Source organism: Microchirus variegatus (genome assembly GCF_963457635.1).
Source record: "Microchirus variegatus genome assembly, chromosome: 20".
Classification (NCBI taxonomy): Eukaryota; Metazoa; Chordata; class Actinopteri; order Pleuronectiformes; family Soleidae; genus Microchirus; species Microchirus variegatus.
This window is the reverse complement of record NC_139821.1, coordinates 4158723-4173247: the sequence shown is the minus strand read 5'-3', so window position 1 is coordinate 4173247 and position 14525 is coordinate 4158723. Positions and strand designations below refer to the sequence as shown.

Here is a 14525-nt window from a genome sequence, read left to right as displayed (position 1 = left end):
CTTGCTCAGTGGTACCCAAACACTTTATATGGTGTGGACTCAAACTGGCAACCCTTTGGACACAAGCCAAGCTCCCTTAGCTATGGGTTGGGTAGTACCCAGTGGTACTATACCTAATAGAAATGCTCTAGAGCAAGCCTTTGCATCTCAGGCTTGTTCTCGCCACAGGGGGGCGCTCACAGCACAGTCATAGTCGTGCCGAATATGTCGCAGTACCTCGCCCGACCACACTTCAGAAGACTTGCACTGTCCCTTAAAATCTGTCCAGTGAGGGCTGACGTGGATAACGTGCCTTTGCGGTCGTCTTTTTTTAAATAACCCTACTGTAGGTGTGTTTGCGTGTGAGGGTACGAGTCCTAAATCATGAGCTTACGGATCTGAACTGAGGGTTTGTTGGATGTCAACAATCACATATTACAAGAGGCATGCGTCTGGAACACCGAGGAACTCTTATGTGGCAGATTGTAATGGTACTAGTAAGCGACAGAACATCCCAGGAGCACTCACTTATTATTATTGTTGTTATTATTATTAATACATGTTTTCTCACAAATATATATGATAGATTTATAGAATTTGTTTCCTCCGTCCGCGTAATATTTCTCAAGAAAAAAAATATACAAATCCTTAAACGAAGCAAAGAGATGACGGAATTTGTCAATAAGCACAAGGGATCGGTCACTCCGATGATCGTGCGTTCAAATCAGCTATTTTGCGACATTTGTACGTTTGTTTGGTCGCAAGCTCATTTTTGCGTATCCACTATTAGGTTTGTAACAATTCATACGATTCTTAACAGGTCTCTCAATTAATGAAAGCAAGTTTTCCGATTTCTCAGCGAAGAAATCGTTAAATCTGGATCATTTTTGGTTCGTGGATGAGACGAGACATTTGAGAACATCATCATTCCCAGGTTTTGGGAAACGCTGACCGACATTCTCCGACATTTTACGAACCAAACTGCAAAATAATCAAAACGCATTAATCGTTTACAAAAATAATCGGTAGTTGCAACGGGTCAACACAACCCACTAATTCTCTCCCAGCAACAACGACTGGCTTTCGTGAACTTTTAGCTGATGGTGAAACGGCGCGAGATCGGAGTCACTACTTCCTGTTTGGTGTGAACGCACCTTAAAGGGATAGTTCGGAATTTCGGACACAATACCTTTTTTCCAACTCAGCCGGTGTGATGGAGACGTCTGGAGACGTTTTCAAGAAATTTAATTCAGTTCTTCCAGTTGCCGAGATCGCTGGTGCTATGGCTAGCGCAAGTCAATTGTACGCGTTAGCATGGCATTAGAAACACTCATACCGACTCCACAGTGCACCCGAGGCAAATCAATTGTAACGGCAGACTATCGATGTACATATCTGTGTTGATAGAATGTTTGAAATAAAACTAACCTTGCAATTTGAAGGATTTATGGCTCAGCAGTAGCAGCGCGTCATACTTCCTGTTAGGCTATGGAAAGTAGTCCCTCAAAAATTCATGCGATGCGAGGTTAGTTTTGTTTCAAATATTATTCTATCAACACAGATATGTACATCGATAGTCTGCTGTTACAATTGATTTGCCTCGGGTGCACTGTGGAGTGTTTCTAATGACATGCTAACATGTACCATTGACTTGAGCTAGCCATAGCACTAGCGAACTCGGCAACTAGAAGAACTGAATGAAATTTCTTGAAAACGTCTCCAGGCGTCTACATCACACCGGCTGAGTTGGAAAATAGGTCATATATGTCCAAAATTCCGAACTATCCCTTTAAGACTTACAAATAATACTAGCATGTGGCTAATTTAAAATTAAAAAAAAGGCAATAAAATATCTGTTGAATCTTTTCATATCATGTCCTGCAATCAGAAGTTGTGACGTCAGTTCTGACATGTATTAATCCACAACCTGGGATTAAAAGAGGGGCTTTTAGAATTTGACATCAACAATCCAGTTTCAGATCAGTTTCTACTCCTTACCTTTTCCATAATTCCTGCATCTGACACTGCGACATAAAAATTTACTTGATCGAAATCATCAGACAAACTTTTGTTTCCGTTGTAGTCTCGTGACGCAACGATGGCTCTGCTATTCCTTCTTCTTTGTTTCCTTCCTCACTTCCTTAAATCCATCGCCTCACGTCAGCAAAAGAGGCTCATGCAACAATTCCCAGAGTTTAACTTCATGCCCCCCGTGTCTCTCCTCGCCACTTCCACGATCCCCGCGCTATATGCCGTCACTGCAGGTAGCGGTAAACTTTGAAGCAGTGGTTGCCCGAGTCGGCCACGACCACGTGTCCGTCTGAGGTCAGAGCGAGGCCCTGCGGTCCGTACAGAGGGTCCGCCGAAGTGTTGATGTAGGAGAGGAAGGAACCGCTGCCATCGAACACCTGGTCGTAAATGAACAAGAGCAGCTTTGATTAATCCCTTCATATTACCAGGGGTGATTCATTTGTTTTATTTTGCACAGTCGTACCTGTATTCTGCTGTTGCCCCAGTCGGCTACGATGATGTTACCGTTCACGTCCACGGCGACACCGGTGGGCGCGTTGAACTGACCGTTGCCCTCGCCGTTTGAGCCGAATTTCAACACCAGCTCTCCGTCGGGGGTGAAAACCTGAGAGGAAAATCAAAACTGAAATCTACTTGTTTTGGCCAAGCTGGCAGCAGGTCACGTGGGCTCTCTAACGGGTGTTGTCCGTACCTTGACAGAGTGGTTGTGGAAGTCGGTCACGATGATCTCATTGTTCTTGTTCACCGCGGCAAAGTGTGGACCTTTGGAGACGCAAGACAAACTGGTTGCAACTTTGTATTGTATGAGGTGAAAACATGGCTGTCATTGGGGACACAACAAAAGACTCACTCGATGAAATAATAAATTGGTCTTTGATGTGTTAAAGGTGCATTATGTAATAAATCTAAAGCAACTGGCCATAAAATCCTTTTGAAATCATGTTTTGGCTTCATGTGGCGCCACCTACCGCCGTCTACCAATCATTGCAGTCAGTAGAGTCTCAGCTGCCGAGCAACCACGGGTTGCCAGTTACGTCAGAAAACGAAACCTCAGTATTTTGAATTTGAATGTAGTAACTGTTTTTGGCCACATTCTTACATATGGCACCTTTAAGAATCTGGTTATTAGTTTGTTTTGCTCCAAGTAGTAAAGTTTGTGTCACTCAAGCACATGGGGGACACAGGAGCTGCTGGTCTACTGCTGCCTCGTGTGGTCAGATTGTGTTGTTTAACTAAACCTAGGCATAGGATTTCAAACACCAAAGTCACAAATTGACACATGAACTTTCTAAAGAAAGCAGCAGTGGATCAACAACTCCTGTGGTGTTAAAATTGCTAAACCTTTCTCCATGGATTTTGGTGCGGGAGAGTGAGCGGACTACGATGTGATACAAGCTTCAGTTTTGTGTTCGCAAAGGCTGTTCTTTTGCACCGTCTCTGAATAAGCGCTATACCTGCAAACTGCTTGTCACCGTTGCCTCGACTGCCAAACTTGCTGACGAGCTTGCCGGTCAGCTGGAAGATGAAGACGGTGCACGCCTTGTTGTCGACCACGATCACGTGACCGTCCTGGTCCACGGACACGCCCTTCGGCCCCATGAGTCTGCCGGAGCCAAGCTTTGCCTGTTGGGCAGCAAACACAGGCGACGAGGAATCATTCAACAACACGTTTTTGGGGGGGGGGGTTTTCTTCCAGGAAAACATCCAAATTCATCAAGGACAGGTCACTGTACCTTGAACTTGCCCTCACAGGAGAAGATGCTGACCCACTTGTTGTCGTAGTCGGCAATGATGATATCACCGCTGGGATGCACAGCCACACCCGTGGGACGCTGCAGTTGCCCTGGAGACCGTCCCCTCACCCCAAAACGACTCTTGAATTCCCCCTCGGTAGAGAAAATCTGCAGTGGGGACAAATTAGCGATTGACATCGTTCTGTCTTTCAAGGGGAACATCGTAGTTTCTGCATTCCGAAAGTCTAGTAACTATCTGTAATGAATATAATGCTAATTTTAGTGAAAATTAGTTGACAGTGAGCTAAATGTCTTCAAAAAAACAAAAAGTATCTTGGAATTACTTGAAATTTACCATCATAATAGTCTGCATCGCCCTTAACAAGGATCCATTAGAAATATTTGCAAACCTCTTAAGGAATAATTTTAATGAATTTTGGAAATTCAGGAAATGATCCATTTACCCTGATGCACTTTGACAATGAGCTGACTTTATATATATATATATATATATAACTAATGTCACAAGAAAACAAAAAATAAAGATGATGGTTTTGCCTCTAAATTAAAGTAACTGTTGAATTTGAGTCCGACAAAAGAATTGGAATCTCTGAAAAAAGGTTTTTACCTGGACGCACTGGTTGTTGCTGTCAGCGATCAGTATCCTGCCGTTGGACGACGCAGCCACTCCTTGAAGGTTGGTGAACTCCCCTTTGTTCCTTCCCTTTGTTCCTGAAGAGAATAAGGCAAAAGTTATGGCGTGAATCTTCTCTGCGAATCTCTTTGCTAGACTTGTTCATTGGTCATTTTCAGGGTTGACGCTCGTATGCTGTGTTTCCATCGTGGCATGGTTCGTGGCTTGGAACGGTAAAGTCCTGGGTCAGGCTTGTGTTTCAACCGAGAACGGTATCTTTACTTGGTAGGTGGGGTTTTGGGCTGTGCCAACAGTATGCTATTCTGTTTATTTGACCGATCTGACTGACGTTCTTTCCCCGACGAAAGTCTCACCAATTCTGAAGATGAGATCGTCCTCGATGGGGTTCTGAGTTTTGCGCCGCGGGGTTCCCAGGGCGCTGCTGGCTCTTTTGGAGCCCTTCTTCTTCTGCCCGGGCGACTTCCCTCGTCTCTTGGCTCCATCAGAGGAGCCTGTGGACGGGGTGGCATTGGCGGCTGAGTTGGTTGCTGTGGTGGTGGAGGGGGACACCTGGACAGAGGGCATGATTATCGGGGTTTACTTGCTTACTCTCCAATGCGTAACCTTTGTTGATTTTTGTTGGTGACGTTATTATCCTTCGCAAACAGAATTTATCAGAAATTATCACAAGTTATCGCACCTGCCCTGGATTTTACTAGCCGTCTTGACATAAAACAAATCACTGCCTGTGTGTCCGTACTTTCCTACAAGAAAAATAACTTTAGTAACGTGGATTCGTCCAAAAGGGTCACCCAAAAAAAGATTCTGCGATAACCTTATCTTGCCCTTTGTTGCGCGTTGTTTTCTGAGCCATCTCCTGCCCGTAACTGTGTGCTACAGCTGACACTGATAGGACTGGCATCCCTCGTTTTATTTTCTCAACTGCGGACTCCACCCACCTCTACTTCCACCTCCATGGCCCTGGAAACGGTCAGCTTAAAGGGGCTTCCTTTGATGTGCTGGTCGTACAGACGGAGGGCGAGTGAGAAGTCGCCCTCCTTGGGCACCATGTACACAAAGTCATATGTGCCGTTCTTGTGGTCCACGATTTCCCCGTCCACTATGCTGCCATCAGGGGTGAACACCTGGAACAACACACAGGTGAAGTTTCGTGAATGCGTCCGCAGAGTTTCACTAGATTTCATTGATTGTGGGGGTGTAAAATGAACCTCAGCTGAGAGGATCGCGTTGCCGGACTTGCAGGCTCCCCCTGACTTGTCTCTTGTTACTATGGTAACTGAGGCGGGATGTCCCACAACGTACTGCTGCAGTCCTGCGCCCATGGCTTCACTCTGGCTTGCCACCGCACTGTGGAAGATGGAGAAGACGAGTTAGAACTAAGTCAAGCGGTGTTGCTAATGTCACGTGTCGGTGTGGGTGTCACCTGGTCGTGACGATGGTCCCCAGGTTGTGTATGGACTTCCTCATCCCGTCGTTCTCCATTACCAGATCCAGCTGGTCATTCTCCTCTGGCTGACAGGGAAAATCGTGGTGCAGCAGTCCGGACAACCTCTCCCCCAGCTCCTGCTCCACCTGGAGGCTCGCCACGCAGGCCTCCCCAGCCAAAGCCTCCTCCATCTGGGTACAAATTGCACCGATGTCGCCCTCTCCCCGACTGAGGCTATCTATCTGCGCCTGGAGGACCTGTCCACAGAGAGAGAGAGAGACCACATTCAACCTTGTCCTGCCCCCAAAACCCCCCAACAAATCTTCCTGTGTGTACCTTCTGTTTTAGTCCACATGTGACCTCCAGCTCCATGAGTAGAACACTCTTCCGGACGTCCAGCTGCTTGTGCAGGTCTTCAAAGCTCGACTCGATGTCCTCTTCGATGGTAGCCCTCAGATTGGTCAGCTGCTGCAGGATCTCCTTGACGAAGGACAGGGCATCTGAAATCGGAGGGAGTCTGGAGGCAAACGTAGAGAGGGAGACGAACTGTTTAAAGGATGCTGCTGATGAGAAACGGATTCAACTGTAATTACAGTGACCTGAAGGGGGCGTATTCGCACCTGTTCTGGACGGCCTCGAGCCTGTCCTGCAGGCAGCTGCGGTGCTGCTCCAGAGCCTGGCTGAGCGCCACCTTGGGGTGATCGTCGTGTTCGGGGTGGCAGTCCTCGCACAGTGCACACTCGCAGGCGGAACAGTAAAGCTCTGCCACCTGGTGGTAGAAACAAAAGTGCAGAAAACTATCTTTGGACAGATGACGGAAGATTTACACACATATCTACTGCCACGTCTATATTCGCATGGGGAAACTTACGGACCTTTTCACACACGGTAATAGTCGCCATTATCTTTACCGACATCGTATAACACTTGATCATCGTCATATCATATAAGTTAACTTTTATATGTGTGTTTTTCTTACATTCCCTGCATGTTGCAGGCAGGTGTTTTTGCCGGGCGGAGCCTCCAGGACGGTGCACTCCTCACTGCTGCTGTCTGGAGAGTGTTGGTGGGCCTCCATCTGCGAGCAGCAGCCTGGTGGGGGTATGGGGGTGAACCGTCAAACACAGCCCTTGTTCCACGCTGTGACCAGACGGGGGCAGCACTGGGTGTTCTTTAAACTTAGCGTCGCTTCATTCCGTCGTGCAGCTCAGACAGACGCTCGGAGTCCCCTTTTGTCTCGAGCGTGAACTCATTGAAACGTGATTCCATCACATTTTTTCTTGAAGTGCCATAACCACAGGGACGCGTGTATTTTTTTATGGATTGTTTTGTCGTCGCCCAGATCTTATCAAGTCTTAGCCCGGTGTTCATTTAAATCTCCGAGGATTCGGATTCAGGACCGACCCCGTGGCACCCTGGGGAGAAGAGAGAGGTATGAGGTTTGACATGGATGACATTCCCTTTCTGATTTCTGACCCGCTGGAATGCCAATATGTTGTTCCCTTCCAGGTGGCGTACTATCCCCAGATGGTAGGAATGTGAAACAGATGGTACGGTCCACAGACGGTGGAGGGGGTGGAGGGGGTTAAGTACCGAAATAAGATGCTAAAAGGGAGTTTCAGTAATGTAGGTCACTGAAATCACTTCAAAGTGATGGAGACGGAGGCAATCGTGGGAAGTGAGGCTGTGGTTTCCATGGTAACAGACGGCACATATGAGTATGTGTGTGTGTGTGTGTGTGTGTGTGTGTGTGATCTTGTATTTGTTACTTCCTTTTAAGTCATTGTTCAATGGGAATAGCTTAAGTATGCGTTTGCGTTTATTTGTACGAGTATCATCTTATAACTAACTGACAACCTAATAATAACTTGACTGACAAACGGATCGTAATAAATAATCGTGACGTAAACGCGTTCTTCTTCTTCTTCTTTTTTGGAGTTGACAGACTGGACGCAGCTTTCGCGTTATTCTGCCCCCTACAGTCTGAAGACTTATATCTGCATTTGAGGGGTGTCCCATTTCTAAGTGACCAAATAACCATCAACACTTGGTTTTCAGGGCCAGTTAAGATCAGCATCATGTGAACACTGTCAAAAACAAAAATCATAATTTGATACAATAATTTACACAAAACCCAACTGCTTTCACTATTAAGTATTGAATAATTCATGAAGGGGATGGGCTTTAAATAAATTCCCTTTGATCTCCTGCATAATCCTGTTTTCTCTCTCTCACACACAAACACACACACACACACACACACACACACACACACACACACACACACACACACACACACACTTCAGTGTGTGCTGTGACACTGGTGACTGTCACATTTAGACAATGGGACAATTATTATACTCGTATTTCATGTTTTCTGTGTTTCTTGTAATGAATTCTTGGAAATCTGAGAGTTTACAGATACATTTCTGATTTTACGGAAATAACTATAAACAAAAATAATGACATTTTAAACCATAAACCGTATATTGAACAACAATAATCAAAAAAAACTACCATTTACTGTGAAAGAAAATACGACAGGAGTGCAACTAATGCACTGTGGCAGACACGTTTCTCCGACTTTCCAAGTTGGAAATTTCCGACTTCCGACGACAACTGGAATGCACATTTTCATTCCATAATGTAAATGTATATTTGAGTCCGTGTTGCAGCAGTTGGCTTCCATATAGTGCAATTCCATATTGCCCCCCCCCCTCCTGTCTCTTAATAATGCTGTGTTCCATTTACATCGGAAGTTGGAACCGGAAACAACATGGAAGTAAACGAATCGTGGGGCTAGTAAAGTCGAGTCAACTTTATTTCTAGAGCACATTTAACCCTAACCCTGCCAAAACAATGTTTTAAATCAATCCTAAAACGAATAGAAAGCCAGTGAAGGGAGGAGCAACACAGGCGCAATGTGGTAGCGGCAGCGTTTTGTTGGAAAATTCCGACTTCCGACTACAACTGGAATGCACATTTTCACAATTCGTGTAAATATACAACTTAAATAAACGTAATGAAATGAAGTGACGTTGATGGGTCACTGTGCGTCTGTTAGCATTTTTTTTTTTTTAAATCTGGTCACAGATGGTGACGTACCTCCTGTTACTGTTAGCATGTCGGATGCTAACAGCAACGTGTGGAACATACGGGCCTACACACACACACACATACAGCGCTACAGTGAATCAGTTTTCCTTCACGCCTCCTCCTCCTCCCTCCATCCTGCAGTCCCCCCCCCCCCCCCCCCCCATCATGCTACAGATACTGCTACTGTCATCCCTAAACATTCCTCCACCCTTCATCCATCCATCCATCCATCCATCCACCCATCGGCCCATCCATCCATCCATGTTGCGTCCTCTCGACCCTAAAAACCAAAAAGGCATCACTCACCATATTTGTTTTCCTCAGTCTGTTTTCCAGCCTGAAGCCTCTCCACTCCTGACTCTATATGTGTGTGTGTGTGTGTGTGTGTGTGGGAGGGAGGGAGGGGGAGGAGGATATCATCGTCACGGCAACAGCAGCAGCACCAGACTGATGAGGAGGAGGAGGAGGAGGGGGAGGACGATGAGGATGAGGGCATCTGCCAATAACAAGCAAGAAGGCGTATGAAAGGACAAATGTGATTGGTTGCTCCACCTGACAGTCATCTGAAAGCTTAGACTCTCTCTCTCTCTCTCTCTCTCTCTCTCTCTCTCTCTCTCTCTCTCTCTCTTTTTTCCTGTTTGTCACAATGTCTCTCTACCCCTTACCCGTGCATCGCAGTCGTGCACAGTTTGCAGAGGAATGTTCCAGGGCTTCACCGATGAACTCACTAAACTAAATATACTAAATATAAAGAAAAACAACAACAACCAAACAAACATATTTTCAGCTTCTTAAATGTGAAGGAAAAAAAACAAGTTTCTCTTTTTGACGGTCAACCATTTATAAAATAAATTTCATTTTGAAGTTTGGTAAAGAAAGAAAAATCAAACATTTAAACTGATTTATCAATTATAAAAAAAAAGTTGTTGGTAATTGATTTATCAATGCAGCCTCCATCAATCCATCCAAGCTAATATCTTTTCTTACTCACAATACAATATTCATTATGTGACATCATTATTATTACATTAGCCTTTATAAGATCATTAAAAAGTGTTTGCTGTGAATTGTCATTTTAAGTTCTAAAGTCTTAAAAATTATTATTAAAAAAAACAAAGCAAAATAAAACTTTACAAGTACGTATATATTGTACATACACTACAAGATGAACACATAAAAAAACTGATTTAAAGCCGAATTCTTCAAATTGATGGGTTTTTGTATTGCTTTTTAACGTGTTGTTGTGTCATACCGTTCCGGTGCAGCAGGGGGCGGTGACGCGCTGTGAGGCTGCTCCAGTTCCGCCACGATGGCATAAAAGCAGCTCAAACAGCGGCTTCGCTCTCAGTCAGCAGCGGCGGAAGAACCAGAGCGGTGAGCAGGACGATGTTTGAGGAGCGCAGCGGCGGATTTAACCGGTAAATACCGTTTAAATCGTTACATAATCCGTTAAATAGTCACCTATGCGCGTAAGTCAGGGTGTGATGAAGCGATGTTTTGTTGACGTTTACAGCAGATGAGGCGTTTTTACGGCGGATGGGACGCGATCGTTGTTGTCGAGGCGTCAACAACGCGTTCCCACGTTGTTCGGTACAAACGTTGTCGTTTGTCGACTATTAAAACGCATATTTTCAGTTACATTTACTACTTTTAAATAGAATTTGAACCGTTAAAGTTTCTTTATCTTCGAGTTTTCGTGGATTATGGTACTTAAATGTTAACTTCTGGACATGGTCTCGTGTGTTGAGACCAAAACTGTGTTCGGAAACAAACGAACTACACACAAGAGAGTTTTAGTTTTATTATAAAACGACAGAATCATTTTTTTATTTGAAGTGTTCTGGCACAGAAACGTTGCAGTTTATTCTATTTCAAAGCCGTGAGGTAAAGTTCAGAGACAGGACTTTAAATCGATACCAGACAATTGAACCCCGATTTTATCGATTCGATGCTGGTGAAATTAAATAATTACCATGTATTTCTAACAAAGTGTGTGTGTAAACAGACAGATGTTGAAATGAGAAATTAAGGGTTTCACATTCATATTTCAATTTGGTACTGAAACATAATTTACTTGGTTAAACTTAAAAATAAATCTGCTAGCAACTTTAATATTTACTAATGTAAACTGATGTAATAAAGTTGTTGTAGCTAAGTTTGTTTACAGAGGTCAGCTGACCAGAGTGAAACCTCAAATTATTTCATATTGTCCCGCTTGTTTCAGGGTTTCCATAATTAACCTTTCTCTGTCTCGTCTTTCAGGGTCCCAGTAGGTGGCGCCACATCGATGATGGCGGTGACGTAACGAAGCAGGAAACCCTCGGTTGGTAAGTGTTGACGTTTATATTTTTTTTAATGAACACCGATTACAAATCGCTGTGATGACGTGATTTCCTGCCATTCGTAGTTTCCACCAGAGGTCGAGAGACCAAAGACGGCCCAATCCTTCCTTGGATGTCTGAGCGAAACTTAAAAAAAATAACTCTAGTCTGGTCCTGTTGACCTGTCCAGTGAGTATTTAACGTTGATCTGTTCCCCTCTTTCAGGGCTAGGATGCTAGTACGTGGCGCTGCTGTTTCATCGACCGAACTAATGTTGACTGCGACTTTACAAAGCTGGAACCCCTGGTTGGTAAGTGTTGACGTTATTTTAAATAAACGTAGATTAAAAATCGCTGTGATGACGTGATTTCCTGCCATTCGTAGTTTCCACCAGAGGTCGAGAGACCAAAGACGGCCCAAACCTTCCTTGGATGTCTGAGCGAAACTTTAAAATGTCTCGTCCGGTCCTGTTGACCTTGATCTGGTTTAGGAATTAACGTTTATCTGTTCCCCTCTTTCAGGGCTAGGATGCTAGCGTGTGGCGCTGCTGTTTCATCGACCGAGCTAATGGTGACGGCGACTTTACAGAGCTGGAAACCCTGGTTGGTAAGTGTTGACGTTATTTTAAATAAACATAGATTAAAAATCGCTGTGATGACGTGATTTCCTGCCATTCGTAGTTTCCACCAGAGGTCGAGAGACCAAAGACGGCCCAAACCTTCCTTGGATGTCTGAGCGAAACTTAAAAAAAATAACTCTAGTCTGGTCCTGTTGACCTGTCCAGTGAGTATTTAACGTTGATCTGTTCCCCTCTTTCAGGGCTAGGATGCTAGTGCGTGGCGCTGCTGTTTCATCGACCGAGCTAATGTTGACTGCGACTTTACAAAGCTGGAAACCCTGCTTGGTAAGTGTTGACGTTATTTTAAATAAACGTAGATTAAAAATCGCTGTGATGACGTGATTTCCTGCCATTCGTAGTTTCCACCAGAGGTCGAGAGACCAAAGACGGCCCAATCCTTCCTTGGATGTCTGAGCGAAACGTTAAATAGTCTGGTCCTGTTGACCTTGATCTGGTTTAGGATCTAACGTTGATCTGTTCCCCTCTTTCAGGGCTAGGATGCTAGCGCGTGGCGCTGCTGTTTCATCAACCGAGCTAATGGTGACGGCGACTTTACAAAGCTGGAAACCCTGGTTGGTAAGTGTTGACGTTATTTTAAATAAATGTAGATAGAAACTCGCTATGATGACGTGATTTCCTGCCATTCGTAGTTTCCACCAGAGGTCGAGAGACCAAAGACGGCCCAATCCTTCCTTGGATGTCTGAGCGAAACTTTAAAAAGTCTCGTCTGGTCCTGTTGACCTGTCCAGTTGAGTAATTAACGTTGATCTGTTCCCCTCTTTCAGGGCTAGGATGCTAGCGCGTGGCGCTGCTGTTTCATCGACCGAGCTAATGGTGACGGCGACTTTACAAAGCTGGAAACCCTGGTTGGTAAGTGTTGACGTTATTTTAAATAAACGTAGATAGAAAATCGCTATGATGACGTGATTTCCTGCCATTCGTAGTTTCCACCAGAGGTCGAGAGACCAAAGACGGCCCAATCCTTCCTTGGATGTCTGAGCGAAACGTTAAATAGTCTGGTCCTGTTGACCTTGATCTGGTTTAGAATCTAACGTTGATCTGTTCCCCTCTTTCAGGGCTAGGATGCTAGCGCGTGGTGCTGCTGTTTCATCAACCGAGCTAATGGTGATGGCGACTTTACAAAGCTGGAAACCCTGGTTGGTAAGTGTTGACATTATTTTAAATAAATGTAGATAGAAACTCGCTATGATGACGTGATTTCCTGCCATTCGTAGTTTCCACCAGAGGTCGAGAGACCAAAGACGGCCCAATCCTTCCTTGGATGTCTGAGCGAAACTTTTAAAAGTCTCGTCTGGTCCTGTTGACCTTGATCTGGTTTAGGAATTAAACGTTTATCTGTTCCCCTCTTTCAGGGCTAGGATGCTAGCGCGTGGCGCTGCTGTTTCATCGACCGAGCTAATGTTGACTGCGACTTTACACAGCTGGAAACCCTGGTTGGTAAGTGTTGACATTGTTTTAAATAAACGTAGATAGAAACTCGCTATGATGACGTGATTTCCTGCCATTCGTAGTTTCCACCAGAGGTCGAGAGACCAAAGACGGCCCAATCCTTCCTTGGATGTCTGAGCGATCCAACGTCGTCTTCTGTTTTTGCGTTTTTGGACTTAAACATCAACGTTAACTTGTCTTGTTTTTGTTTGATGTGACCTTCAGGGTGAATCGTCTCCGTTCCTCACGTGAATGATGACGACACTTCATCACGCGCTTGCTGTAATTTCAGGTATGTGTAACCTAAATCAGTCATTTGTGTCCCGGAGTGAGAAGAAGTACAGTTCGCTATGATGACGTGATTTCCTGCCATTCGTAGTTTCCACCAGAGGTCGAGAGACCAAAGACGGCCCAATCCTTCCTTGGATGTCTGAGCGAAACGTTAAATAGTCTGGTCCTGTTGACCTTGATCTGGTTTAGGATCTAACGTTTATCTGTTCCCCTCTTTCAGGGCTAGGATGCTAGCGCGTGGCGCTGCTGTTTCATCGACCGAGCTAATGGCAACGGCGACTTTTACAAAGCTGGAAACCCTGGTTGGTAAGTGTTGACATTATTTTAAATAAATGTAGATAGAAACTCGCTATGATGACGTGATTTCCTGCCATTCGTAGTTTCCACCAGAGGTCGAGAGACCAAAGACGGCCCAAACCTTCCTTGGATGTCTGAGCGAAACGTTAAAATGTCTCGTCTGGTCCTGTTGACCTGTCCCGATTTAGATATTAACCTTGCTCCGTTTCCCTCTTTCAGGGTTAGGTTGCCAGTGGGTGGCGCTGCCGTTTCATCTGCGATAAATCAACAGAGCTGATCATTGTGGCAACATTGCAAAGCTGGAAACCCTGGTTGGTAAGTTTTGACATTATTTTAAATAAACATAGATTTTAAAAAATCGCTATGATGACGTGCTTTCCTGCCATTCGTAGTTTCCACCAGAGGTCGAGAGACCAAAGACGGCCCAAACCTTCCTTGGATGTCTGAGCGAATCAGATGTGCTGTTTTACAATAAGTGAATAATTTAATAAATATTTCTAACGCAAAACTTGTCTCTTTCCGCAGGTTGACGCATCGTTCCAGAGACCATCCGGGCTGTGATCAACTGTGATTTTTTTTATTTATATTTTTGTCCAGCAAATAATAAAACATTTTATAAACTGTGAAA

At 44.7% G+C, this 14525-nt stretch overlaps 1 protein-coding gene and 1 long non-coding RNA gene across 5 annotated transcripts; one reads left to right on the top strand and one right to left on the bottom strand.

Moving 5' to 3' along the window:
- Positions 1-2234: 2234 nt before the first annotated feature.
- Positions 2235-6902, bottom strand: trim2b (tripartite motif containing 2b; the record flags this gene model as incomplete). The annotated part of the gene is made up of 13 exons (XM_083906578.1): positions 2235-2387; positions 2474-2614; positions 2702-2772; positions 3465-3633; positions 3744-3911; positions 4372-4475; positions 4752-4947; positions 5337-5522; positions 5607-5745; positions 5822-6081; positions 6161-6341; positions 6445-6593; positions 6804-6902. 13 exons carry the CDS (start codon positions 6900-6902, stop codon positions 2235-2237), a joined length of 2016 nt encoding a protein of 671 aa, XP_083762704.1.
- A 3372-nt stretch (positions 6903-10274) lies between these two features.
- Positions 10275-14522, top strand: LOC310942062. Of its 4 annotated transcripts, XR_014593095.1 has the most exons (13): positions 10275-10338; positions 11183-11247; positions 11467-11551; positions 11763-11847; positions 12061-12145; positions 12352-12436; positions 12646-12730; positions 12937-13021; positions 13234-13318; positions 13535-13601; positions 13821-13906; positions 14117-14212; positions 14423-14522. It is a non-coding gene; the product is annotated as an uncharacterized lncRNA (long non-coding RNA). The 4 variants fall into 4 exon arrangements; XR_014593092.1 differs by lacking the exon at positions 11467-11551; XR_014593093.1 differs by lacking the exon at positions 12061-12145.
- The last annotated feature ends 3 nt before the right edge of the window (positions 14523-14525 follow it).